Genomic DNA, 27,513 nt, shown 5'->3' with positions numbered 1-27,513 from the left:
AAGTTCAATTCTTCAAATCATTTATGGTGAACAAAACCAAAATGAAGTAGAAATGCAATTGTTTTTGTAACTGAAATACTAAAGGAGATTCATCAGACCTACATGACTGAATGAAATATCTTGCAGTGGTTTCTTTATAACTTAATGTGAAAATAACAGTACTCAAATTGAGGTTATCATATTTCTTTATTCACAAGCAATTAAAAAGCTATCCAAAAGTGTTACAAAACAACCTAAGTCTACAATAACTAAAAGTTCTAGATTTAAAAATTCACAAAACATGAGCTGCACAAGTGAAGAGACATGAGAAACACAACTATAACCTCAGTTTGCCATTTTCAAATTCTGAAAAAAACACCTACATGATGACGAAGTTTGAGAAAATAGAAAATGTTATTGTTTATTAGAATTCAAAAAGCTTTACCAATTTTGAAGGCATTTTTGACATATTACTATTCAAAGATCCTTATCATTCAGCATAGCAAAAACATTTATTTTTATTCAAAGCTTTTGCTTTCAAGAAGGATACAAGTTTATAATTTCAAATAATGTCTGAATTATAAGTAAAACTCAATCAATAGGAGTAATATCAAAAACAGCTATAACATTATCAGTTTTGTACAATATCCATGTTTACATACACCAGTAAGCATTATAGAATAAACCTCAAAATAAATGCACACACATACACATGCATCTAGTTTTGAAGATAGAAGAGTTTACTGATTTATTTTTTGATATTATTCTACCACAAATATTGTATGTAAAAAATAAAAATCATAATTTCAAATAATACTTAAAAAAATTACCCAATAGTATATATTGTATACGTAAAATTAATTAATTATCAACTCTAATATGAGCAATCTTACTGAGGTTTTCTACACATAATATTTCTTAATTAGTTGAAATGTCTCCAGTTAAAATCTTGTGTCATGATAGTTTAATTAATTAATGCTTTGTAATAGCTTGGACCTCTTTTCCATAAGTTTGATCCTCAACTGAAGTCTACTTAGCCTTGAATCCAGTCTTCGCCTTTCTGTTTCAGAAGTGGCAGTTGTTTCTGGGTTAAATGTTAACTACAAACCATAAACAAAAAATACAGGCCATGTAGTAAAAATTAAGAAGCCAATTAACTACACTTAAAATATAATAATAGTATTTGTCTTGTTTGATATAAAGTTTGAGCATTGAAAAAGCATAGTAGAAAAGCAAAATTTTGCCACTGAGAAAATGTAATTACTTAGAGATGATGGCTTTTAACAAGAAACTAATTTACTTCATGTGAGATTTGTTATAAATTAAAATACTTCCTATGTAGTCTAACTCTATAGGCACAGTGGAAATGAAAATTATACAAATTAGTAAAAAAAACATTCTATTTTTGAATTTGTAATGACTTTTATTAAAATAGCATTCCATAAATTAAGTGAGAAGAGTAAATTTTTGACTAAGAGTTTCCCTTGAGACTTGGTTGTCAGTGGTATCTAATTTGAATAACACTATTATTTAATTTCTTTCTTTAAAGTTTTACACAAACTACAGAACAAAGTTTCACAAGTAACTTGTCTTTCTACTTACCTGTAGTTCATTAAATTCCTTCACTAGATCATCTACTTCTGTGTTGTCTGAAGATGATAGTTTGTTCAATGATTTTTCTAGGTCTGCAAATTTTGTCTGTAAGAACAAATGTAGTTTAAAAGAAATAATGTACAATACACAAACTCACTGAATAAAGTTTCTCTAATAAAACTGCATCAGTGTAAAGACATCACTCTACAGTCAAATCATCTGCTTTTTTCAACATCAGTATATCTAAAAGATGGTTATGGTGCATTTGTGGGAATTTTTAAAATCAAAACAAGCAAACAATGAACGAATGACTTAAAGTGCTGTATAAAATATCAAACTGTTTTTAACTTAACACTTTGTATTTTTGTCTCACTAATATACAACTCTTCTAATTTAAAATTTTCAAACTGTACCTAATTATGAAACAGATATTTTTTGTTGAATATAGTTTTAAAACCACAGATTTTCCATTGCAAAGTTTCACTCAGTATCCAGTTATCAAGTATAAATGTGTTATATTGTTGAAGTACCATATAAAAAACAACACATTTTTGTTTCAAATGTTCAATAGCGCCCAGTTACAAAACAATTGTTTATGGTTAAGTACCATTTTAAAAATAACATATTTTTAGTTCAAATGTTCATTTATTTCCTAGTTGTAAAATGTTTTTTTAATTGGTACTTCAACCATAAAATTAACACATTTTCTACTTCAAATGTTCAATATTACCCAGAAAAGAAACAATGTTTTATGATTGAAGTACTAATAAGCAACATAATTGTAGGTAGTAAAGTTTTACTTGTTAAAAGTTTTTCTGTATGTTATTTTTAACATTTTTTGCATTGCCTCACTTTGCAGATCCTTGTACAAAACAGTGTTACAAAGCTCAGCTACAGCTAAGTCATACACATTTGTTTCTAAAATGGGCTTTTACACAATATTTCACATTACTTAATTTACATTTAAACAATTGCACAACTAAAGAAAAATCAACTTTAAAAGCTCCATATTACTAATTTTCTTGCAGTGGTTTTGTTTGAGAAAGTCACCAAAAGATACGAGAAAAATATTGTGTACAAGGTTACAGTTTAGAGAATACGTGCATGTAAAGATTTCTTGTGCATCTGATGAAATGTTGGTTTTGATAAGAGATAAAAAGGAATGAGCTGAAACTTACCTGAGAAATGTGGTTCATCTTCAACAAAGGTTGTTTCACGTTCCTTTCCAAGCATTTTGCATCTTTTGATGGAACAAGTTTTAGGTCAGATTCAGAATTTTCATTTGTCTTTGAACTCCTTCCTCTTCTTCTCTGAGCTATATTTTCCTTACTAGCTAGGTTGCCAGCTTTTAGAACACTAGTTTGCTTTTTGTTTAAAGGTCCTACTTTGTTTTCCTGCTTTAAATTATTCCTATTAGTCAAACTGTCTAATTCTCCAGTCGTTTGAAGTACATCTGTAGCGTTCAGTTGAGTTATATTCTCCTGTTTACATGCAATATCTAGGTTAACTTCACTGTTTTCTAGTGTTTTACTGACTATTCCTGATTTCTTTGTGAAGGTTGATCTCTTCTGATCTTTTGTACTGTCTAGTTCTGTTATGTTCACTGGCTGTGTTCTTCTAGAAGTTCTTTTACCAACTGACAGTTCTTTATGATCATCTTTAGTGTCCAATTCAGGTTTAATATTTTGTTGTGTTTTAGAAGATATTTCTATTGTTTCATTTGGGTTTGAACTTGTCAATTCTACCTTGTTGCTGTGGGTTGATTTTTTGACATTTTCCACAAGTGTTTGATTTCCATTAGTTGCTTTCTCCTGGTCATTGCTAGCATCTTGAAGAGTACTGATAATTTCTGAACTTCCAATTCTTTGTTCTGTGCTCTTCTCTTTTTTTAAAATATTCAACTCCAGTGTTGTGTTTTGTTTTGTTTTTCTACATTTTCTTTCTTGTTTTGTCTTATTCTTGTCACTTGTATTGAAGAGATCTTCATTGGTACTTCGTTTTTTCTCAGCAGTTTCTAAGTTTTCTTGGTCATATTCAACATCCAGTTTCGAGTCAGTATTTTGTTGTGTTTTTTGAATTGTTTGTCTTTTGCAATGATCAGGTGAAATTACTGATTTTGACCAAGTATTTTTTATGATCTTTGAAGCAGTTTTTGACCTTGTTTCTACCATTTTCATACCATGCTCAGGTGTATTGAGTTGTGAACAAATATTTTTTGTTTTCTTAATACAAGTTTTTTTTGGTATTAACTCACTTTCATTTCTTGAAAGATCAAATTCAGAGCTTTCTATTTTCTTCATGATATTTAAATTATTTGTTTTCTCAAGTTCAGGTAAAATATCGAACTTTGACTTGCTAAGTTTTCCTTTGATGGTGTTGATGTTATTTTCTTGAGACATTGTTACCTGTTCTTGTTCAGCTTTTGTCTTTTCTGAGATATCAGCAGTTTCAAGCAGTGACTTTCTGACAAAAGAAGGCTCATATTTTTTCCTTCCTCTGTTGTTTGGTTTACTCTCAAGAGAATAAATGTGTTTAGTGCTTCCTTTAAGAAGGCTGCAAGTCTCTGTTTCCTCTTTAGTTTTATCCTTCTTTCTCATGGAAATTACATCAACAGAACTTCCTTTGTAGATAATACCATGATGAGAACCAGTAGGTGATTCACACTGGATTTGTTTTTTTTCAGAAACATGGCTTTTATTTTTAGTGTCTTTACAGAGATTTCGTCCCTTTGGAGAAAATGTAGAAACAATCTTGTGCTTCTGTGACTGACAGCAATTTCTTAACTCAAACTTTTCACTGTCATCTGTTTCTATTTTTTTAACATTATTTACCACCATACTACTCGATGATGCCACATCTTCAGATATTCTTCCAATATTTTCATTTTTCAGAAAGCTAGTGTCATCATCTTCTATTGTGAATGTTCGGTTCAAAGTGACAGTATAAGATGGACATGAAGACAGCTGAGAATCCTCCTCTGTTTCAGTTGAGTTGTATGCTTCAAAATACAAAATTGAATTGGGATGTTGATCAACAAGATTGTCAGAATGAGTTATACTTTTAACATTTGATGTTTTATCTTCTTCAACAAATGTCTTCTGAAATGATGATGAATCAAGTTTTACACTTTCCCTCCTCCTTGTCTCCAGTTGTTCTTGTTTTTTGGTACCAGGAGTTAATGTGGATTGTGGTACAGATTCCTCTTTGATCTTTGATAATTGGTTTTTAATTTCAGTGTTTTCTGAAGCACATGTGGAATTATTTTCCCATCCTTTAAGCTGACTAACTCTTCTAAAGAGCTTATAGCTTTCTACAGATGGTTCATCAACTACCTTTATATTACCTATATGAGAAATCTCCCCATTACTGGAAGAAACATTACTTTTACTTAATAACGATTTTAAAACTGGGAAGTTTGACTGGCATCTGGAAGGTTGTTCACATGTTCTGTCATTTGGCTGTAACTTTCTAGTCTCAGCACTGACATATTCAGACATCTGAGAGGAAAAATCTTCATTATTTTGATAAACAGGCTGAATATCCTGTAATCTTAAATCTTGCTGTGAAAGCTGATGAATTTCTTGAGATACATGTGCACATGTCTTTAAGTCATGTCTAGATTTAGGTGTGCCCTTTGGTGCTATAACAAAGCTATTACTCAACTTCCTTTCTGATAGCGTTTGAATTGAAACACCTTTAATAGGAGTTCGAGGGATTTCTTTTCCTTTAGGAATTTTTCTGTCTTTCATGTAAACTGTTAAACAGCCTTTTTGATTAAGTCTTGTTAGATCTGATTTATCAAATTGTATGGGTGTATCAGTTTGTGTTTCATTGGAAGACATTTTGTTTTCACCACCTTTTAGATGTTCTACCTCACAGGGTTTAACTCTTATTTCAGCTTCAACTCTCTGGCTTTCTGGAGTTACAACAATACTTCCTTCTAAAGTAATTTGATCTTGTTTATCTGACAACAGAGCCTGACCCACAGCAACAGGGGTTGAAAGAACTTTGAGAACATTACTTTGAGGTTCTTCATCAACTTTCTTTATTTTAACCAAATCTTCTGAGCTATCATTCCTGGAAAGTGGGAGGACAGGTGTTCTAGGAAGCTCCTTTCCAGATGGGATTTTTCTATCAACAAACATGTCTTGTAAATTGGCAGAAGAAATTTGCTCTTCTTTTTGAAGTTCTAAAAGACTATTGTTGTCAAGAGATAGCTTTGTAAACATTGAATAGGCTTCATTTTGTTCTTCAGTTCTTTTTGACTGTTAATAAAATTAACAATAAACACATAGTGTTGAGCTATAAAGGCAGAATTGTATGAAACACTCTTACAGACCAAAATGCTAAGTCCTATAATAACCTTCCATCAAGATTATGTCTCCAGAATATTAAACTTTCTTGTTAAAAATAGTTGGTTAAGTACATTTTCAGAATCTTCATGAAGTGTCAGATTATCCATGAAATATAATTTGCATAACATGCAGTGAGGTTTTAAATTTCAATGAAATTGTCAATCTTAAAAAATCTAATATAAGACTGAATATTTTTACTAATAAGAAACTCATTTCAAAGTGTTTTATATCTACAAATACTATTTAATTTTATTTTTAAGATACAGTGAGTGATCTTTTCAAAAGTAAAAATAAAATCTTACAATAAAAACCACATATGCAAGGCTGGAAACAAAATACTTTGTCAGTACTTAAAGGTTCTAAGTATTCATAAACAAACTTTTCCTTCTGACTTTGCCACATGTGATACAAAAAGTTTTTTTTTTTTGCAAGAGTTTAATGTGTTGTTTATTTTTTGAAAAAAACTTAAAATTCCAGATTTTTGTACCCCAAACAGAACTCTCCCACCCATACCTATGGGTATTACATTAATGAATACTACACATTTATCACCATTGTCTCAAAGACTTACTATAATCAGTGGTTGCATGAATTAACCTGATTAAAAGATTATTATATATGGCAAAATTAACCCACTTCTTCATTAATGAAACAATGAATTCCATTAAAGTAACATAACGTTGTCTACTGAAATTTTTTGGAAATATCAGTGCAAAATAACACATTTTTACAACACAAATATTTGTTGTGAAAAATACCTTAAGATTTAGGAAAAAATAATTTAGCAAATAATGTGATTCAGTAACTTACTGAGTAATTTGCTTAAAGTTTGAAATACAACAACAAAAGCAATTATATTAAAATAAGCAAAATATATTCTGGTTCAGAAAAACAAAACAAGCATGTTTTACACATAGTGCAGTACATTGGAGCATCAAAGCTAATTTTTCATCAAGAATTGTGTTTAAAAATTTTTAATTTTAGATACAAAGTGAAAAACCTTTTCACTCTCTTACCGTTAGTCTGGTACAAAAAACTTACTTTTAATGTGTGATTTTGTCTATAAAGTATGAGCAAGTAGATAATTAAAGCTAAATTATATGAAAAAGTTGTCTCAATTTACAAGTTGTGGCACACTGCACTAGTTGTAAGCTGTATGTTTGACTATTATGAAGTTTTTATAATTCAATAAACCAAGCATCTTTAACCTCCATTTCCAATGATGATTGAATAAATGATCTTGCTGTTGCTCATATATTCTAGATTGCCACATATGTAATGCTTATTTGTGCTTTCTAGACATACAGAGGTTTTATTTTTAAACATCTTGTGTTTATATTTGAAATTTTAAGCCAGTAAGTTATGCAGTTCATATCACAGAAGCTCTATTTTGTGGCCATGTGATGATGGCACTGTTTCACTTTTACCAATTATTTTAAAAGTGAGACACTGATAAAGTTTCAACATTTGCTGCATATTTGTGTTTCTAAACCAAGTAATTCAGAACTATTTTAATATAAATTTACAGTATAACTAAATTAAACAAATCTGTAACTCACAACAGACTTCTCTTGCTTTTGTTGATATTGTTTTTGCCTCTTCATCTGAACCTACAAGAATCAGAGTTTTTCATATCATTAAATCTAATGTTTAGTTATTAAAGAAACTTAAACTTTCAAAGACAAACATAGAAATATAAAGTTAAGCTATATTTCTAAACAAGTTATAAATTAAAGGCTTAATTTTTCTTTTAAAATATATTATAAATTGCAAATATTTCACAACAATTCAAGCAGATAAACAGATGAACTTTGATTAACTTACTTATGTACATGTGGTATTCCAGTGCATCAATTTCCAATAGGAAAGTAACATATATCATGATAAACATCAGTCAGGAAATGTCAAGCAGGGGATAGAATGAACATGGAAAGCCAAGACAAACAAGCAAATACAAGTAAATCAGTAAAAATACAAAGTTAATACTTTTCAACAGATACCTCTTCTCATATTATAGCCTTTGTTGTTCAGTGATAAACTGAATGAAAAAAAGGAGCACATCCTTAATTGTCGATATGTCAGCTGGTCTAGATCCTTTCAACACCAAGATTTTACAGGAACTAACCTGCACGAAATGGTAGGTGTGCTCTCCAGTTGATTAGTTTGTTTTATACATGGATGTATGTGGCTGATGTTGCAGAATGGTTAAGGCACAGCAGATGGTATTTGTTAGTTCAACTGCAGTCAAAAACCAGGTGGCAATGGCTATTTGTCATTCAGTTTGTAGTAGGTGGTCCCTACCAGTTTCATCTCAAGATGTTGAAAAAGAATGGAAAAAATGTTCCATTTATTCTTCCTAGTTAAGGAACAGGTGTGCAGAGTCACAACTAAAACCAGCTACAAAGGAACCTGACATCATAGTGATAGTAGAAAGGAAAGTGCAATGCTGTGATTTACTCAAATCCAAAACCAGGAGGTATTTGGTTCAGTTTCTTTCCAAAACCAGACCTCCCATGAGGTGTTTGGTAGAGGAAGCTTCAGCTAACAAGAATACCTCTTGGCTGATACAGTTCCTTTTCAAAACCAGATCTCCTGGGTAACAAACCTGTAGGAGGTATTAGGATGTGGATTCCCAAGCCAACAAGTCTTAGCTACTGACTGGTTCAGTTTCATTCTAACACCAAATTTCCCACTCTGTAGGAAATGTAGGACAGGGTTCCCAACCACCATGTATAAGAACTTATGTTGACTGGTCTAGCTCCTTTCTAACACCAGATCTCCTGGGAACCAGCCTTCCATGAGATGGTGGAATGACATTTTCTCAGCTGAAGAGGCTAAATTCTATTTAGGTGGATTATCTGCAGTTCATGACCAGGAAAGTTCAGGTATTTTTTATTCTCATTCTCAGTTGGAGAAGAGTTCTACATCTACACTGACAGAACACGTCTGTCCTACTCTCGACTGAATGTGACTGAGCACTTTTAGAAGAAAACTTCCATAGTCCTCCACCCCAGCATCAAGGAAATGGTATACTGATAAACCATAAGGGAAGAAGGATGCACAGAAAGACAGAAGATCCCAAGGAGGAAGAAAGGATATTGGGTTTATGGACTAATAAAAATGGTTGAGAAATTGAAGTGATAAACCTCCTGATAGCACTCCAATCATCCATAAATCAAATGTGAAAACATGTCAGAGATACACAAATCTGACCAAACATTATCCTACCTTTCCAGAACCCACTGGTATCATTTGCAGTGTGGGTTTCAGCAGTGAATAATCCAATGACTCACTGCTGAAACACAGGAAAGAAAAATGAGTAAAGGAGCTGAAGGAGGAGGATAGGAAACAGTAATAAAAGAAGGAGCTGGTGAAGGCTTCAGCAGTTGAGAAACCAAGGAAAAAATGAAGGAGTGTTGCCAAGCAGCTTCCACCCATGACTCCAAAGATTCAGATACATCTTCCAAAGTCGACCTGTGTGTGTGTGTGTGTGTGTATATATATAAAAGAGCTGCCCAGAGTATATATTATACTTTTTTCTTTATTATGGTCCAGCATGGCCATCTGGTTAGGGCAGATAGCCCTTGTGAAGTTTTGCACAATTTCAAACCAAACCAATTCTCTTATTATTTTTAAATTTAATACTCAGAGTTCCAATTTTGTTTTATGTACACAACAGTGCAATAGACTTCTCGTTTTTGATGACGTAGATGTATATCAAAATATTAGATGTTTGAAGATAGATGTACGTCCGTTAATAGTGTCCCCACCCAGGATATTCCAAAAACAGAGAAGCCATGTTTGGAGAGAAAGGGTAAAGGAAGATAACTTCACTAACATGGACAAAAAAGATACAAGTATTTTATGAAAATCCCTATAAGAGATTGGCAAATAGTTTCTGTGAGGAGGTAAATAGGAGGAAAGGTAACTAATGAGGGTGGTTAGGATAATACAAAGGCAGGATAAGTAGATGTATCAGGGTTTTATCCCTGAAGCCTGAATCAACAAAATCAAGAACTCCAGCTGTTAGAGACCACAAATAAGAAATCCATTTGATGGCATGCAGTTAATTCAAAGCTTGAGGGGACAGCAAAGTATTCTGGCCCCCACACACAATTGTGCCTGAAATTAGTCTGAATGGACTCAGATATCTGGAAATGGGGGAAAATGAGATATTTTGAGGAAGATACCAAGTGTAAGAAGGAAGGATTCATATGAAACCAGGGATATAGAAAAAAAGATAAAATAACTGTGATATTATATCCCAGAATGCTGAGGGCAGCCTAGGAGCATACCTGTTGTTTAATGGATAATACACAAACTGTAAGAAAGAAATGTACTGACGAGAAAGAAAAAAATGTTTTATCAACATAAAAAAGGAATGTGTGCAAAAAATCTAATTAATACAAACAAATATATGCAGATATCTGATTTCCATTGTGTCAAACTGAAAAGTAAAGACTGTGTTCTACAGTAAAGAGGAAACCAGATACTACAGGAGTGTATCACTCACCTATTTATGGAGGGTCGCTGTATGCTATGATGCAGCTGAACCCCATTAAAGAGCAGAGTAGGTGGGAGTTTCAAGGATAATGGCAAACAAAAACATTTGCACATGCAGAGGGCAGCACTGAATAAGAAAAGTTATTATGTAAAAGGAGGTAAAATATTGCATCAAAAATTTCTATTCTTATAAATCACATGGTAATTCACTGGGATATCTTACAAGAATGGCTAGATTCAACATTTACTAGTTGGAAACCTTCTGCCTACTAGAACTGAAAAAAAATGTCCACATAGTATACAGAAATACCATGTGCATCCTATATTCTAAGTAAATGTATGAAATTTTCCAACTTTTTGTGCATATTGCAAGTTTTCTAAATATTGAAAGTCAGTTAAGGAAGCCACAAAGGTTTTCATACTCTAGTTATTTACAAAACAGTGCCACTCAATAAGGGTATCACAAGCATTATCTTGTGGAAATAATTGCCAAAATATAAGGCACACTGTAAAAATTTCAACAGCTTAATTTAACACACACACTGATAATAATGCCAAAATACCTTTGCTGTTAAACACTTTTATTACATTTTGTGAGCATTTGAATAAAAACTGTACCCAGTCTATTGTTTTGCTTTAAAAACATTCAAGGTTATGAGAACTCAGACACCACACTACAAAACATTTTTTGTGAAAACTACAGTTATTCTGAGACACCTACCTAATTAGTTGCAAGGAAATTAGTTAACCCGAGATTACCAATTGCAAATAGGTCAATGCCAAAAATGTAATAATGGTATTCTGCAATACTGAGTTAGAAAGAAAGCACAATATTCCACAATTATAAATCACTTACAAAAATTATCTCGTTATATGTTTAGGGAGATAAGCATCCTAGTTCATAATAACTTGTATCATCCCTTGAAATAAACATGATTTCACCTTAAGAGAGCATGATACAGAAATATGGATGAGCAAACATAAGCTGTTAGAGAATATACATTGCAGAATATAACCTTGAAATTTAATGAATTTCATTTTCTTTCTACAGTATGTTTATGAGGACGCTGTCTACATACACAACAAACATTTGCATGATAATTTAAAAAATTATTTGAATAGGGATTTTTACAAGTTATGGGAGGGTGAAATTAACATTTGTTTTAGAGGAATGAGAACATTAAATGAATTTTGGTTGGTTCTATTAAGGTGATCAATAACTATTAGGCTTTTGTCACTTTACCCCTTGTTCCAATGATCAGAGTTAAAGAGCAGTTAGCATACAATTTGGCCATTTCTTGAAATATTAAGGCTGTATTTGTATAAATTAGTTTCAAGTAGGGTAACTTGCTGACCAATCAATTACACAGTCTTTTAAAAAACAAATATGGAACATTATGCATACTCGCACATGAACATCTGCTTGTCCTACTACTGTAATTTTGTAAGTATGAAATATATTTATTTTTACTAAAAGTTTATTTTTAAATTTACAGTGCATATAATATATGATATAACAGATATACTGTTTTTCTACAGCTTGTCCAGATCATCATACATTGTTATTAATAATGTTGTAATATGATTGTATGTCTTATTAATTCTCTCTATTTATAAACCACAATTGAGAATTATCTCTCACTTTCATTCCTTATTTTATAAACAAAATTATCAAAAAACTAAGTTTCGTGATTTTTTATGATTTACTTATATGCATACTCAGATATATCTGGAAATACAGAACTAGTTATTGCTACATTACATTTGATATTTAAAACTACAAATAATTTTCAATTAAACCTTTAAATTCTGAGTCCAAATCACTGTCCTCAAGTAGTTGGTGCAACTTTACTATGTTTTGTTGTCACCAGTGCTGTATGTTCAGGGACAAATATTTTAGTTATCATACTAAATTAAAAATTCTGATTCTTTGTCCACAAAACATATGTGTATTGTTTACTAAAAGCTAGAAAAATTTCATAAAGCCACAAAACATATTAAAAGTTATAGTATGGAAATTCTGAAGATCAATTCAGGGTCATGTGATCATCTGTGTATTGTTTACTAAAAGCTAGAAAAATTTCATAAAGCCACAAAACATATTAAAAGTTATAGTATGGAAATTCTGAAGATCAATTCAGAGTCATGTGATCATTTGACTTGCCTGAGTCTGAAGAGAATTAAAAGGAATTTTCTGTCATGAGTTATTGTATTTTTAAATTGGCCTTACAAAGTCAAAAGGCTCTGTCCCTTTTAAGCACTGAACTAAGTGTCATTACATAACTGTAAACAACCAATGCAGTTTTGATTTCATGGCTTATTTTTAAATTGGTATTAAAATCAAAACCACCAACTTTGAGTTTGTACAGAGAGAGATGTTTGAGAACAAACTAAAGATACTTTATTTAACAAAGCTGTTAAAAAGAGCCATGACTAACAAGCACAAGCTGTAAATGGACTTTTGAGAATGTTTATTTGCTATTCATGATTTCAAAGATAGCAAGTACTATGTTGAATGCAAAATTATAGATTATACAGCATTCTAACAATCTTGTCACCAAGGATTACTTTGACCATAACATTGCAAAAGTCTAAGTGCATATTATTAATAGTGATAAGGCAAATTTGTCTCTTAATTCTTGAAGATTAGAGTGCAAATTATATTTGCAAAATTACTGTAGACTTCTTCAACTGGTGAAATTTTTTCTTGTATTTAAGTATAGAGATTTCTTATATAAAAAAAAACTATATAAATTATGAAATAAAACACTATTTTAATACATAAATTATTTGTATTTAAACATTCTGTGTAATTCTAAACAAGAGGGAAAGAAAAACTGTAGACCTTTGAAGTGATAAAAGATTTAAAACACATTTCTATGCTACTCCTTTTCTATCATCCTCTGCAATGTTTGGATACATTTGTCTTCAAAACATTTTGTGATTGACTGGTAGATTGTCATTCAGCAATTAAAAGAGACTCAGATATCAATTTCAGTTCAGCATGAATATCAAAACAGACAAAGAATCTCAGACTGTGCCTATCAGTACTAGTATTTTTTTTTTTTTTGTCTGGTCTAGCACTCCACACCCCAACATACTTTTCATGAAATGTTAAAGAAATGAGTATGTGGTCAATTTTACAATAGAAATGGTTGCTAATGGGTTCATTCAATTTTACCTGAATGTACCACAATAATATATTGGTGTAGACATTTATTCCAATTTTTTTTTCTTATTGTACACATGTGAATGTAAAAAGAAAAGTAACAAATAACTGTCTCTTTCAGGTTTATTGTTCATTATTTTTTTTCCTTAACTTAACAAAACATTACATTTCAAAATGATCTTCCTTAGAGATGAGATTAGCTATCATTTTACCTGCAAACAACGTTGCTTCAGACCACCACTTCCATACTTTTCCTGTAGCTTTTCCCAGAGAGCACCAACTAGACGAGTGACTTTACTGTTCGAACCCTCTAATTCTGTTGAGCCTTTAATTAGATAACCTAAATTCAATCTGCGCAGACAACTGTGAAAAACAAACAAAATAACTTAATTTTTCTTCCCATTACATTCATAAGATTTTCTTTATTACTGTTCTTAAAACTATGATATTAAAAAGTGATTTGAACAAGAAACAAAAGTTAACAGCTCTTTAAAAACGTGAGAATCTATATATATACAAAATAAAAATACTATTAGGATAACACATCGAAAGCTGTAACTTATCTTAGTAAATTATCAGTAAAGATGAAACCCATGAAATTTATTATTTTCTTTTGTTAAAATGTTGCTTTTATATGTTAACTATATATGTACAGTAAACCCTCCCTACTGGAACCATCTTTGGGTCTGAAGAGAAATGGTCTTACTAGAAATTAACCAGTTCATCAATCACTGTAAAATATTTGAATACTGAATTGTAATGTTATGTGTAATATTTATTTGGATATTGTGTGTCAAACTATTAATAATTATTCATTTCTTAAATATTTTCTATTTTATTGTCTTTATTTATCATTCAAAGTATTTTACGAATTTTAGTCAGAGACATGCAAGCATATTTTATTGCACCTATAATAACCCATTTGAATCTGGAATGATCTAGAAGATTTTCATCAAAGTTTTGTAAAGTGACCACACAGTATTCCATTTGATGCCTAACTAGTGATTTGTACAAACAGATAATTACCTATTTTTACTTGCAAACAACATGCCTATAAAAACATCCTATAATTCTACTGGATTTACTATTTGTATTAAAGCACTGCTTTGATGACTTAAATTACTTATCTATCACTGTGCAAAAATCCTTTTCAACTTACTGAAAGAGTTCCCATCCATATTGAGCATGTTCCCTTTATTTACAGTAATCTTAATTTTGTTTTTACCTGTAATAAATATGTAAAGACTTACCTAGATAAGTTATATTAAGAAAGCACTCCAAGGAAGAACATGAAGTGTCACACAAGATGGCAGGGGCTAGGGGCACACCCATGGGAGATTGCATCTCATCTCTTTAGGGTATATTATTTGCCTACAAATGAGGTGTGAATAGGCAAACACTCACCATGTGTCACAGCATCACAGGAATAGATGAAACAAAAGAATGTGACTGTCTGAGTACATGCACACAAGAGGTCAGAGAGCAATATGTGCAACAGGGTTGGGGTGCATTCAGAACAGACCTTATGCTTACCTTAACTCTATAATCAATCAGACTATGCTGCATCAACACCAGCTGTAAGAGGAGGATACAATGGTTAAGCCATAAAGAGTAGTGTGGTGAATGCATACATCAAATAAATGAAACAGACATCAGAGGCAGGAGGAGGATAGTGTGTGTTAGTGCATGCTTGCCTCAACTGAACTGAACAGGTGAAATCTTCATGTGGAAGGTGCATGGACCTTAATTCTACTTGAAACAGGACTGCAGAAGGGCATGGTATAATGGTGCATGGTCATCTTAACTCCACAGAACAAGCTGGCTGTAGGAGGTGGACATAAGTGGCAAGTTATAAGTATAACTATATGTGCTATGCTGACAGTATCATCACTGCCTCATTTTCCACTAACTTACACCCCTTGTTCTAGCTCCAGCAATTAGGTCCCATTTAGGATTTTCCATGATTCACCACCCCAGCAGCTAGCAACTTGTAAGTATCAAGGGTATACTGTGATCTATTTGAAAAAAAAAAAAAAAAATGGGAGAAAAATTTGTGCTGGGCAGACCTGGAAAAAACGTCCCTGATCTCCATTGGCCCTTTTACCAGAAAGGTCTTATATTAGAAACAAAGCAATGGGTGACTGCAAAGGAGAAGATCCTCCCTCTGGTTCTGTCTTTCTCTATGATAGTCCATAGAATAGGTATGGCCTGGATCATACAGTACACAGATATACTTTAAGTGGTCTTGCAAAACCTCTCATCTCACAGTTGACATACATGGAATCAAGATTTATGGTATGAACCCTTTCTATTATTCAGATTCAATCTGAATGATGGGAAAAAAGTGTACCCTGGAAGGCACCATCAGTTTCCTGGAAAGATCCTATAAGCAAATGCTGTAAAAAGAAAGAAAAAACACACTCACCAATTTATTGACAATGGATAGACCCTTTACAATGGCAGAAACAATAGGTAATCTTCAAGAGTTGAGACAATCAAATGGTGAAAGTCCACCTGAAGTAAGTCTTTCAATGGTGTGTATGTGTTTTCTTATAGCAAAGCCACGTCAGGCTATCTGCTGAGCCCACTGAGGGAAATCGAACCCCTGATTTTAGCATCATAAATCTGTAGACTTACTGCTGTACCAGAGAGGGCACCTTTTTCAATGTTTGTTGAAAATGAGTGGTATCAGAATGAAAGAGGTGATAATTCTGAGAGGAAGAACATGGAACAATTTGTGAGTATCAACATCCAAAGATAACAATTAGTTGGACCAAACCAGTAAGGGTTTAAGAAGAAAAGTGATGGGAACCTTGATAGTGAGAGGTGCAAAAAAAGCAGGAAAGAATGGCATGAACAGGACACAATTGTCTTTCTGAGTCTGATTGAAAATAGAGATGAGAGACAGAAGGAAAGTTTTAGATATAGAAAATTATTTTAGGAAAAGTGTGAGTAATAAATTTAGTTATTTTTAAAAGCAATGGTTTTTTGCAGGTTTATCTAATTGTATGAATACATTGTGTAGTTTAATTTTCATAAACTGCCCATTGCTGTATTATTGCATTATGTTACTAGAACTTTCTAAATATTTCTCAAGTACTATTCCATCACAATATCTCATAGCATGAAAAGTTCTAAACCTCAGGTGGAATATTTAAAAGTACAAGACAAAAAAAGCAGTTCATATTAAACAAAATTAGTGAGAGATATAACCAAACAGATGAAGGCTAAGTGTTTGAAATTTTAGCCATAAAGAGCATATAGTAACACTTGATTATTTTAAGTAAATTATCGTGGGTTACATGGTAACAGAGCAGAGAAAAAGAATTTGTCTTGCCAATTTTTTCTAAAGTAACTGAATAAACCAATGTGGACTTGTGAATTTTAACAATTATTGAAAGCTCAAGATGCAATGATGGTAATCAACATTGTAACATAAGTAAAATTATCACCAATTGTATTGTAACAACATAAAAAGAAGAATTTGTCTTGTTAAATTGTTTACTAAAGTGGTTCAGTTTGTGTGGAACTTGGTGAAAAATAGCTATTATTTAAAGCTCTGGAAACAACTGTGATAACCAACAGTGTAATGAGCATTAATATGTGCATTTGACTTATTTTAATATATTATTTTAAACAAGTAGATTGTGTGCTGTTTTTTTTCTTGTTGAAATTCATTGACAAGTCAGAGATAGCTACAGTAAAGAATTCTGCCCATCTATATAGATACAAAAACATGGCACTGGTAAACCAGCCATGATTATACAGTGGTAAAAGAAGACATGAATGACCAAGGAAGTTTGCCAATATATATGCAGCTGTAGTGATGACACAAATACTGTATAGATCATTAACATGAAGTCAGGGCCAGCTTATATAAGATTTTAGAATTTGAGGAACAGAAAAATGGCATGGATGCTTTCCTGGAGAATTATGAAAGATTCACCCAAAGTTGATGGCAGTCTGTCTTGGTCCCTGTTCTAACAGAAAAAGGCCTACAAATGTATGCATGTATGACACCAGAAGATACTGTAGCCAATGACAAGTTAAAAGTGGCCTTGTAGAAATACTATGAACATACAGAGAACATGGCTAACTGTAAAGACAGTTATTAAGGAATGGCAGATCTACTACAACACAAATACTTCTTGATCATGTATTCTCCTGATATGTCACTGTTCCTAAAGGAGAAAGCACCAATACATATAGATGAGATATGGAAGCTCATAGAGTTAGTATAACTGACAAGTAAAAAAAAAAGAGTTATAGTCAAGACCAGAACTGGCTGACCAGAAGCAGAATACTACTGAAAGTGACAAGAGGGTAACAGAAAAAAAGGGAGAAGAGATGCTATGCTTATTATAAAAAGAGGGCACATTACCAGCAAACAGCTGCAGAAATTTCAACATAAAGCAGATGGAGCTACTCACAAAAATGATGCTGACAAGAAACGAGGAAATAACTTTCACAATGTATGCTACTACCAGAAGAAACAGAATCATGACATAACAATTTGTAGAATTCATAACAGGAAGGAAATGCTATCACTGTGATTAAACAGTGCATGACTGATGGTCAACTCAAGTTAGCAAATGGTTCAACAGTGCAAGTAGTGATCAAGGCATATGACAAACATTGAGGGCCAACAAATCATCATATGCCAGTGGTTGAAGGCTATGATGGAGACAAGAAATTTCTTGATGCAGCAGTGAGAACCAGTCTAGTATCTAATGACCAGATGACTGGCAATGTACATTTGTGTGTGCTGATTGATAGGACAGTGAGAAGGTTTTCCATAGCAAGAATAAAGGTGGATACTCCATACTATGTGGGAGACCTTGAAGTCATATGTATGAAAGCTCCATCTATGACTTGGTGACTAGCAATATACTAGGCAGTAGAAGCTTGGAGAAACTAGAAAGAAAGAAGACTGAGGAATCTGCAGTCACAATAACTTAAGAAAAGCAAGCAATACATCAAGACCCTGGAGGTTTTAAAATATAACCTCTCAAATGTAGGTATAATGGAATTGAAGGAAACACAGAAAGATGACATTTCATTGTCAAAACTTTGGAGCAGTTTACAGAAAAAAATAGGGCAATTTCGCAAAGAGAAAAGTATTTAGATAATAGAAGACTCAAAGCACCAGATCTATCAATGCAGTTCTACAGAGGCAGTTAAGCAGATCATAGTACCAACAGAATATCAGACTCAAGTGATAGTTTGGCTCAAGGACCAACTGTGGGATGACACTTAGGAACAAAGAAGATGGCAGATAGAATCAACAGCAACTTCCATTGGCCATAAGTAATCAGAGATATGACCAGACTCTGCAGGCCATTTGAAATTTGCCAAAGTAAAATACCTAGAGGGAAGGTAGCCAAGGTGTCAGTGGGTGAGATATGTCTCACAGAAGCATTATTCAACAGAGTAGCTGTGGACTTGACTAGATCATTAGTATCAGTATCTAACCAGGGAAACCAGTTTGTGTTTACAGTAGTCATATCTGTAACATGTTACTCAGAAGCCAAAGCATTTCCAAAGATAAGGAAAGATATAGTAGTGAAAGCCCTCCTGGAAGAGTTTTGCAGAGTAGAGTTTCCAAAAGAAGACTTGGGCAATAAAGAGACCTAATTTACTTCAGAACTGATGCAAGAGGTGTGCAGACCCATCTACAATAGGCAACTACTTAAAGAGCATGCTGAAGAAGACGTGATAACAAAGACCATGATTGGGACAGATACCTACAGACAATATTTTCTGCTTATCAATAAGTTTCACAAGCAAATACAGGATTTTCACCCTTCAATGACTATATGGAAGAACAGAGTGAGGTCTGATGTAGATACTGGCAGAATTGTGGACAGAAGAAGTTTCAGAAGTGAGAAATATATACCAGTATGTGATAGACTTCAGAACCTTATTGAATGAGACCTGACAATTGGCTTGAGAAATTATATTTGCAGCTCAAGGCAGTCACAAGAAATTCTGTCACAGTACAACCAAGGATCAATGTTTCAAGAAGGTCTTGGTTTAGCTTCCTGCAAACAACAATAAACTCACCATGCAGTAGAAGAGATCTTTTAAGGTGCAGGCGGTGGTCAAGAGAATGAATTATAAGGTGAAAGTGGATGAAAAGACCAAGAAATTGCTAAGACTTCATATTCAGCCTAAACTTCACAAGTGGTAATAACAAATAAGAGGAACAACTTAAACCACTTCTGTTCAACTCAAGACCTGTAGACAATTCAGAGTTTGTCAAGGGACTGATAACAGAAAGCTCCATTGAATGCATTAGACAGGGGAAATAGATAATCCACAAGGTGAGTATTGAAAAAGACACTTCCCAAATAGCCAAGAGTGTGAGGTAGGTAATAGTTAAAACTTATTCAACTGAAAAATCTATCAACCTGAGCTGTTTATTTTAAGAAACATAGGAGTTTGTTTTGACCACCAAATTCAGAAGAAGCTAACCAAAACCAGTAATGGCATTAGTAAAATCCACCAAAATGTAAAATGCAGACCACCCATCAAAAGACACATGAAACAGAAACTAGTCTAAAGGACAAGGTACAAGATTGATACAAAATAACATGGTGAAATAAACCTAAGACAGCATCCACAGTCCTGCAGAAATTGTCCATCAAGCTGTGATCAAACCCTACATGTCAAAACTGGGGAAGAACCAAGAAGTGATTGAGGCAGGACTGATTGAAGTAGCACTCCAATCAGCATCAAGCATATACAATGAATGGAGAAACCCACAGATAGGGTAGGTAAAGGTTGGTTCATTGATTGGTTTGGTATTTTATGGTAAAAAGCAACAAGGCTATCTGTATCAAACATTCAGTAAAAAGATAAAAATAAAGTAAAATTATTAAAATTCATAAAAGGAAATTAAGGTAAAACAAAATAAAGTTTAATTTTGAATTAAAAACATAAATAGCATTAAAACCAATTTTTGTATCTAGACTACAGCAGTAAGAGAAAAACTACAACAGCACCACTTGTAAAGGAATTTCTACAGCATAATTGTAATTATCATAACTTGCCAGGAAGACTAACAAGTGAGTTCAAAAACCACTATTAGTCACCTGAAGTTGGCCTTTCCAGTTCTGGTTTTGAGTTACAAGACCTATGGCCATTTTCAGAAAGTAAAGTAATAAAAGTTTTAAAAGACTTGTAGCAAAATTTTAATTTTCACTCGCAGAGCCACAGAACAGTGATCCATAGTCGAGTTTCAATCAAATAAGAGCATGATATATCTTTAGCATGGAACATATTATGCTCCCCAAGTGGTGGAAGAGAGGACATGAAGGATGTTCAGTGCTCTTGTACATTTGACTCATAGCTGCTTGATGTGTAGTATAAAGGTCAGATTACATTCAAAGATAATCCCCAAGAACTTTGTCTCAGGGACCACAGGTAAAACAACCTCACCGATACGGAGTTCAGGATCAGGGTGAATATGCAGTTGGCAGCAAAAGTGCATGCAAACACTTTTAGAGAGAGAGAAGTTAAAGTCACTTGCTGTTGTCCACTCCAGTAAACAACTGAGGACAGTCTGTAGCTGCTGCTCAATATACCTCATGTTTGACAAATGACCTCACATGTCATAGTCATTGACATAGAGCCCGTTTGCAACAGTATGAGGGAGTTGTTTAGTGATGGCATTAATTTTTATATTGAAAAGTGTGACACTCAAAACACAGCTGTGAGGAACTCCAAGTTCCTGTAGAAAAGAACATGAAAGTGTCGAACCCACATGAATTTGAAATCACTTGCTTATTAAAAACATTTTAATAAAAATGGGCAAATGGCCATGTAACCCATATAAGTGGAGGTCTCACAAAATGCTATACTTCCATGTTGTATCATAAACCTTCTCAATGTCAAAAAATATTGATATAAGATGTAGTTTGAGAAAGGCTTTTCTGATTGATGTTTTAGGTTGAATCAGGTGGTCCATGATAAAGTGCTGTCATCAGAATACACACTGGGTGAGTGAGAGGAGGTTGTTTGATTCAAAGAACCAAACAAGATGAGCATTAACCATCCTTTCTAGGGTCTTACAGAAGCAGCTTGTCAAAAAGTTGGACGGTAGTATGAAGGAATCTTGGGATCCTTCCCAGACTTAGAGAAAGGCAGGACAATAGCCTGGTACCAAGCATCAGGAAAAACATTTTCCTGCCAGATTCAGATAAAAACAATCAGAAAAATAGCAAGAGAAGGAGGAGATAAATGTCACAGTTTTCACAGTGTACCTCATCAGATCCAACAGATGTACTGCCAGAAAATGAAGGGCCAGTTTAAATTCCACCAGTGTAAAGGGACAATTATAGCCATAGAGACAATCAGCTTGAAAGGAAAGAGGTGATCACTCTGCCCGAGTCTTGATAGATAAGGTGAAGGAAGAAGCAGAAGTGCTAGATACCCAGCTAAAGCTTTCACCTAGAGTATCAGCAATGCTACAGGTATCAGCTACTTCCTGGCCATTAGAGAGCAAGATCGATAGGGGGACAGAATTATATTGCTCACAGACCTTTCAAATCTTGTCCCATATGACATTGCAACTGGTAGTAGAAGATATGCTGGTTGTAAACCTAATCCAAGAGTCCTTCTGGCTTTGACATCTTACCCACCTAGCATGTAAATGGATCTGCTGGAAAGTGATGCGATTTGAATGTGGGATATCTGGGAAAAGTATCCCAGGCCCGTTTTTTAGTCTTCTGTGCCATGTGGCAAGCAGGATTCCACCATGGATGAGGATATAGTGGAAAACGTGTCAAGGTTTTAGGAATACGTTGAGCAGCTGCTAGTATAATACAGTCAGTTATAGCTGCCACACAGTCATCTATTCATGGCTTACAGATGATGGCAGAATCAAGTTCTGTGAGAGCAGTGAAAGAGGGCCATTTTACTTGATTCAGCTTCTACCAGGGCATGCAGGTCGTGTGGCATTGACCACAGCCAGTCTCTCTCAAAATTATAGGAAAATTATTACTACCTGGTGGATTATTTTCAAACCTCCATGAAGAGTGGGAAAAAAGTGAAGGGGAAGCAAATTGAGAAATCAGTAACAGTAAAGGACTGACTAGGTGCATGAAACTAAGTATAAGAACCACTATTGAAAAGAGAAAGGTTATGATCAGAGAGCATATGCTCCATGGAAGAACCCCTCCCATCAATATCAGCACCTCACCAGAGGAGATTGTTGTCCATTAGTCCCCCAGGATTAAAACGGGAGATGGCAAGTGTTGAACGAGACCATCCAGGTCTGATTGATCATACGTCTCTCCAGGCGACAAGTAGAGAGAACAAACAGTGATGGTACAACCCAAGGAAGCATGGATGGCTATGACCTCCAAGGGTGTGTTGAGTGGCAAAGACAGGGTGGGCACATATTGATCAACCAACAGTGCCAACCCTCCATACACTTGTCCATCACACAGCCTGCCACTTCTGTAAAAGGAAAACTGCCAAAAGGTCACTGTATAAGCAGGTTTCAAAAATGTTTCCTGTAAGGAAAGACATTCAGGATGGTAGGAAGCAATCAGTGCTTTGATGTTATCCAGATTAAAACATAAACCTCAACAATTCCACTGTTATAAGGTAGCCGTTTCTATTTATGCAGAATCAAATTGGGTGGAGAGCCCTTCTGTTTATAACCACATATTTCTTCTTTGCTGTCTTTATTTAAGGGAGGTCTGTCAACCTCTATGGATCCTGTCCTGGGTTGAGTTGGCAGGTCTTTGCAGTTGGAAGAGAATTCCAGTGACTGAAGACATGAACGAATGATTGTTTTGCATCTTGGGGTGGAACAAGAAGATGTACCTGAGGAAATGCCTGTACCTGGAACCAAAGGAAGTGGATCTTGGGATTTGCTGGAATGTATGTTAGGGACAGAGATGGGTGTTAAAACTGATTCTTTTTTAACCATGGAGGTCAAAAGACTTTTCATTTGGTTTGAGAATGATTCTTTTAGAGGCACAGAGAGATCTGACTGCACTCCCACTGCAGTAGCTGAACAACGTGTAGCAGCATATGTCTGAGATGAAGTGGTGGACAGCAAATTTTGAGCCTCAGGGTAAGTAATGTTTTGAATTATTTTAAAATGCTGCACCTCTTCTTCTTCCAACCATTTATGGCAAGAACAAAAGTAGGATGGGTGAGAGCCATTGCAATTGATGCAATGAGGGTCCATTTCACACTCATAGGCATCATGGTCTTTGCCACTTCAATGAGTGCACATTAAGGAACCATAACATGATGTCTTTGAGTGACCGAACCACTGACACTGGAAACATCCGAGAGCATTTGAAATGTATGGCCATATCCTTCAATTAAGATAACCTACTTTGATTGTAGCAGGTGGATGTGGCAATGTAAAAGTCAGAATGAGGGCATTAGTCAGCATCATAATTCCATTTTTGAGAGTGGAGATACTGCAGAGCCTCCTTGTGTGGAGAAATCAGCGAGAATCTCTAAATGGAGATAATATATATGTAAAAATGGCTGGTTTGGGTTGAGAGAATTGTTTATGTAGAGGAGCGAACAACGTTTTGACCTTCTACAGTCATCATCAGGTTCACAAAGAAAAACAATGGAACACCTTTATACCTATATTAATAAATATAATCAAACATCTGAGCATGCCCTCTACATTCCTATACTCAGTTACACAACCTTCTTCAAACATGTGGTCAGCTAGTCAATTACCTCTTTCTTTCTTTGTGAACTTGACGATGATCAAAGAAGGTCGAAACGTTGTTCACTCCTCTACATAAAAAATTTTTTGAACCCAAACCAGCCATTTTTACACACAAATTTTTCTCTACAAGTGGGTTTTCTCGTCATCACTGATTACTCTAAATGGGAATGTTCTTCAAATCCCTCTCAACAATAACTCCTCATAATGAATTCAAAATAGCATGAAGTATAACCTCAATAGATATATCCCCAATTGCCTTTGAATGCAAGAGGAGTTCACTGTGTTGAAATGTGGATGTTTCCACCAATATGTCACCAGGGCAAAACTTCTTTATTGACTCTGGAGAGCCAGCAGGTCCCTTCTGAATGAAAAAGGGAGACAGCTGCCCTCAAGGTTTGTCTGAAAGAGAATGCAGTATAAGAAAATAAGGTACAACAGGTATTACAGATGTTGAAGATTGCTGCTCAGAATCTTCAAGACGTGGTCGTTTACATATGGACTGTGTTTTCACTATTTTATTTAAGTTTTTATTTGGAGGATACATTATATAAAAAGAGGAATAATATCTCTCCCAAAAGACACAAAATTGTTCATCATGAAAGTGTTTGAAGAAGATGAAAAGTATACTGTGAAATATATATTTAAAAAAACAACAAAAGGCTGAAGTAGGCTTAGCACATTCCACAGTAGAGGTAACTTTTCACTATTCTGGGAAAAAAAAACTACTAGAAATAAGTCTGTCTTCAGTTTGGCAAATTTTATGAACTTCTTTATCCTAAAGAAACAAACAGAGGAAATATCCCTTAAATGCTTTAACTCCAGAGTATTGAGATGAAATATAAAAATAATCCATTCAACAACATAAAACTATTTTACTTTCAAAGACTGAGGAACAGTTATTTATGGTATGTTGGTTATATAAATTATCTTTCTGACATGATTCTTTATTGCAATAAAATATAATTCATAACACATTTAAACATTTTAAAATTATTTATGTTTTCAAAGTAAATATTTTAACTCATAATTATTTTTGGCTCGTGTATTAATAAAGAGGCATCAAAACACTTAAGGATCACTTTAACAAAAAATATAATTAACAGTAGCAAGGTCCAAGAAACAATTCAACTGATTAAATGTACAAAATATTATCAAAAGTATTGCTTCTGCCTAATCAATTAAAAGAAATGTGTTCCATATACCTAAGCTTAACTTCATTGAACTGGAGGGTTGGAAACTATAAATAATGATGAACCACAAAACACTTACTTTTTGATGATGGTACAATATACAGTTGTTCAAACAGCAAATGTTCAAGGACAAAATAAGCAAAACATTTAGAATAAACTAGTTCTATAATCTATTTCAAAATGCAGTTTATGATCTAAATCAAGAAAACGAAAAGCCAAAGACAGACAAAACCTTTTGTTCATTGTAGCTTGACACAAAATTTAACTTAAAAGTAAATGTTTAAATTGTATTTCTTCACCTTACAAAGCCAATTCTTAAATGTTTTATAAACATTTATTTTAAAAATGAAATTTATGATACTCAGTTTTCCTCTGTTCATCTCTTCTCATTTTATATCTCAGCAATTTCTTTCAATGAGATAAATAAACCCATCTTTCATCACTATTTCCAATTAAATAGATTTACAAATAAATTTATATTATATACCATATAGGGTGAAGATGAATTTTCTTTTACAATGAGCACAAATGTAAAACACTCATTTGAATCTCAAGTAAAGCTTAGAACAAATATCCGAAGATACCCAACCAATCAAATTGTTATTTCTATGATGAATGAATTAGACAGAACTTCCTTCAGTGGTTTAACTCACAATGTTACACAGGTGTAATACCACTTGCATGTCCATCATCTAGTCCACTGGTGCTTTCTACAACTTGGGAGTCCCAGTTCTCATAATACATAGCCATCATGTAGTTTAAATAAACAGCACACTCCCCAGTTGATAAAAAATTGCAATGTGGCTAGTCTTAGTTTAGCTCATGGTATTAGGGAAACATGCAAGTTCAATAAATCAATTTAATACAAAAGTACAATACCCTATAACCTGAGCTCTTTTCAAAGGTGGACCTTTCAAAAGCACTCAGGTTGTAAGGTACTGTATTTCACTCTTAGTTTATGTTTAGCTTGCTAATGTTATCCATTCTGGTATAAATATTAGTACTAACACCATTCTTATAAGATATAATTCAATGATTTAATTTATATAATTTGGTTAGAGGACACACAATATTGAAAATCTAGTAACTGACTAATATTTGTTTATACACAAATCCAACGAATGAGAAGTTATACAGTGAAGTATTTCTAAAGAAGTTAGTGAAGCATTTATTGAGATGTTATTGAGGATTTGGAAAAGTATTCAGTGTGTAAAAGATCAAGCTTATGATAAAATAATCAATAGTACGTAATTTGTCAAGTTTGTTGTCAGTCAAATGCAGTTCTGATGAAGTTAAATGTTATTAATGTATCAGGCTTACAGTAGTTTCAGATTTTAATTTTTATGTTGAACTGGAAAGTCTGTTCTTGAATTTAGGCCTACAACTTGAGTCAAACTCAAAAAGTTTAAGTAAGTGTGTTAATGTTACCTGGACTGGATTTAGCATTATTTTTCTGATATAATCCATAATAACCCGCCTAACTATGCTAAACGGTTGCTACAACACTATGCAGTTAGCAACAGCACTTACATCACTTGTCAATAATAGTAATACTGATAATATTCACACTGACAGTGCATCAACACTAAATTTGTACTGACACTAGCAAGTATTCATTATTTTCTGATCAAAGTAAGCTACCTACACAGAGCAGAACTAAAAATCAGCCCAGTAAGAAATACAATTTATTTAGCATACTTTTCTTATGTTATAATTATTAACTTTTAAGTTATAGTTATATTTATAATGCATAGTTCTGTACCTCTGAATATGTTTTCTAATTCCAACGTTATTTTCTACGTTCCAACTCCAACAGCTTTCATAAACCTCAAGCATAATACAAAGTAATATCGACATTTCTTGTTTATCCATATCTGTAATGGGTTTAATGTGGTCATTTTTACCGTAGGCATTCCACAAACCACTCAATTTCTGAATGTCACTGTTGATATCAGTAGCCATTTTCAAATTTAGCGCTGTAATATTCCATCAGCCGAGATTCCACTCAACGCT

General features: G+C 33.6%; 1 protein-coding gene across 1 annotated transcript; it reads right to left on the bottom strand.

The window, feature by feature from the left end:
- Window positions 1-167: 167 nt before the first annotated feature.
- LOC143238074 (uncharacterized) lies at window positions 168-27,513 on the bottom strand. The gene is made up of 6 exons (XM_076478002.1): window positions 27,263-27,513; window positions 13,812-13,962; window positions 7,487-7,537; window positions 2,751-5,837; window positions 1,582-1,677; window positions 168-1,079 (listed from the first exon to the last, which is right to left on the bottom strand). The coding sequence occupies exons 1-6, from the start codon at window positions 27,460-27,462 to the stop codon at window positions 948-950; spliced, it is 3,717 nt and encodes a 1,238-aa protein (XP_076334117.1). The 5' UTR covers window positions 27,463-27,513; the 3' UTR covers window positions 168-947.

Source organism: Tachypleus tridentatus, chromosome 13 (genome assembly GCF_004210375.1).
Source record: "Tachypleus tridentatus isolate NWPU-2018 chromosome 13, ASM421037v1, whole genome shotgun sequence".
In the NCBI taxonomy this organism is placed as follows: domain Eukaryota; kingdom Metazoa; phylum Arthropoda; class Merostomata; order Xiphosura; family Limulidae; genus Tachypleus; species Tachypleus tridentatus.
This window is presented reverse-complemented; position numbering and strand designations above follow the sequence as displayed.

Excerpts from the sequence above, each read along its gene's own strand:
- LOC143238074 (XM_076478002.1), bottom strand. The coding sequence starts at position 27,462 with ATGGCTACTGATATCAACAGTGACATTCAGAAATTGAGTGGTTTGTGG. Across the intron at positions 5,838-7,486 it reads AAAAGCAAGAGAAGTCTGTT|TCAAAAAGAACTGAAGAACA; the intron begins GTGAGTTACAGA and ends TTTTATTAACAG. Across the intron at positions 1,080-1,581 it reads AGGAATTTAATGAACTACAG|TTAACATTTAACCCAGAAAC; the intron begins GTAAGTAGAAAG and ends TATGGTTTGTAG.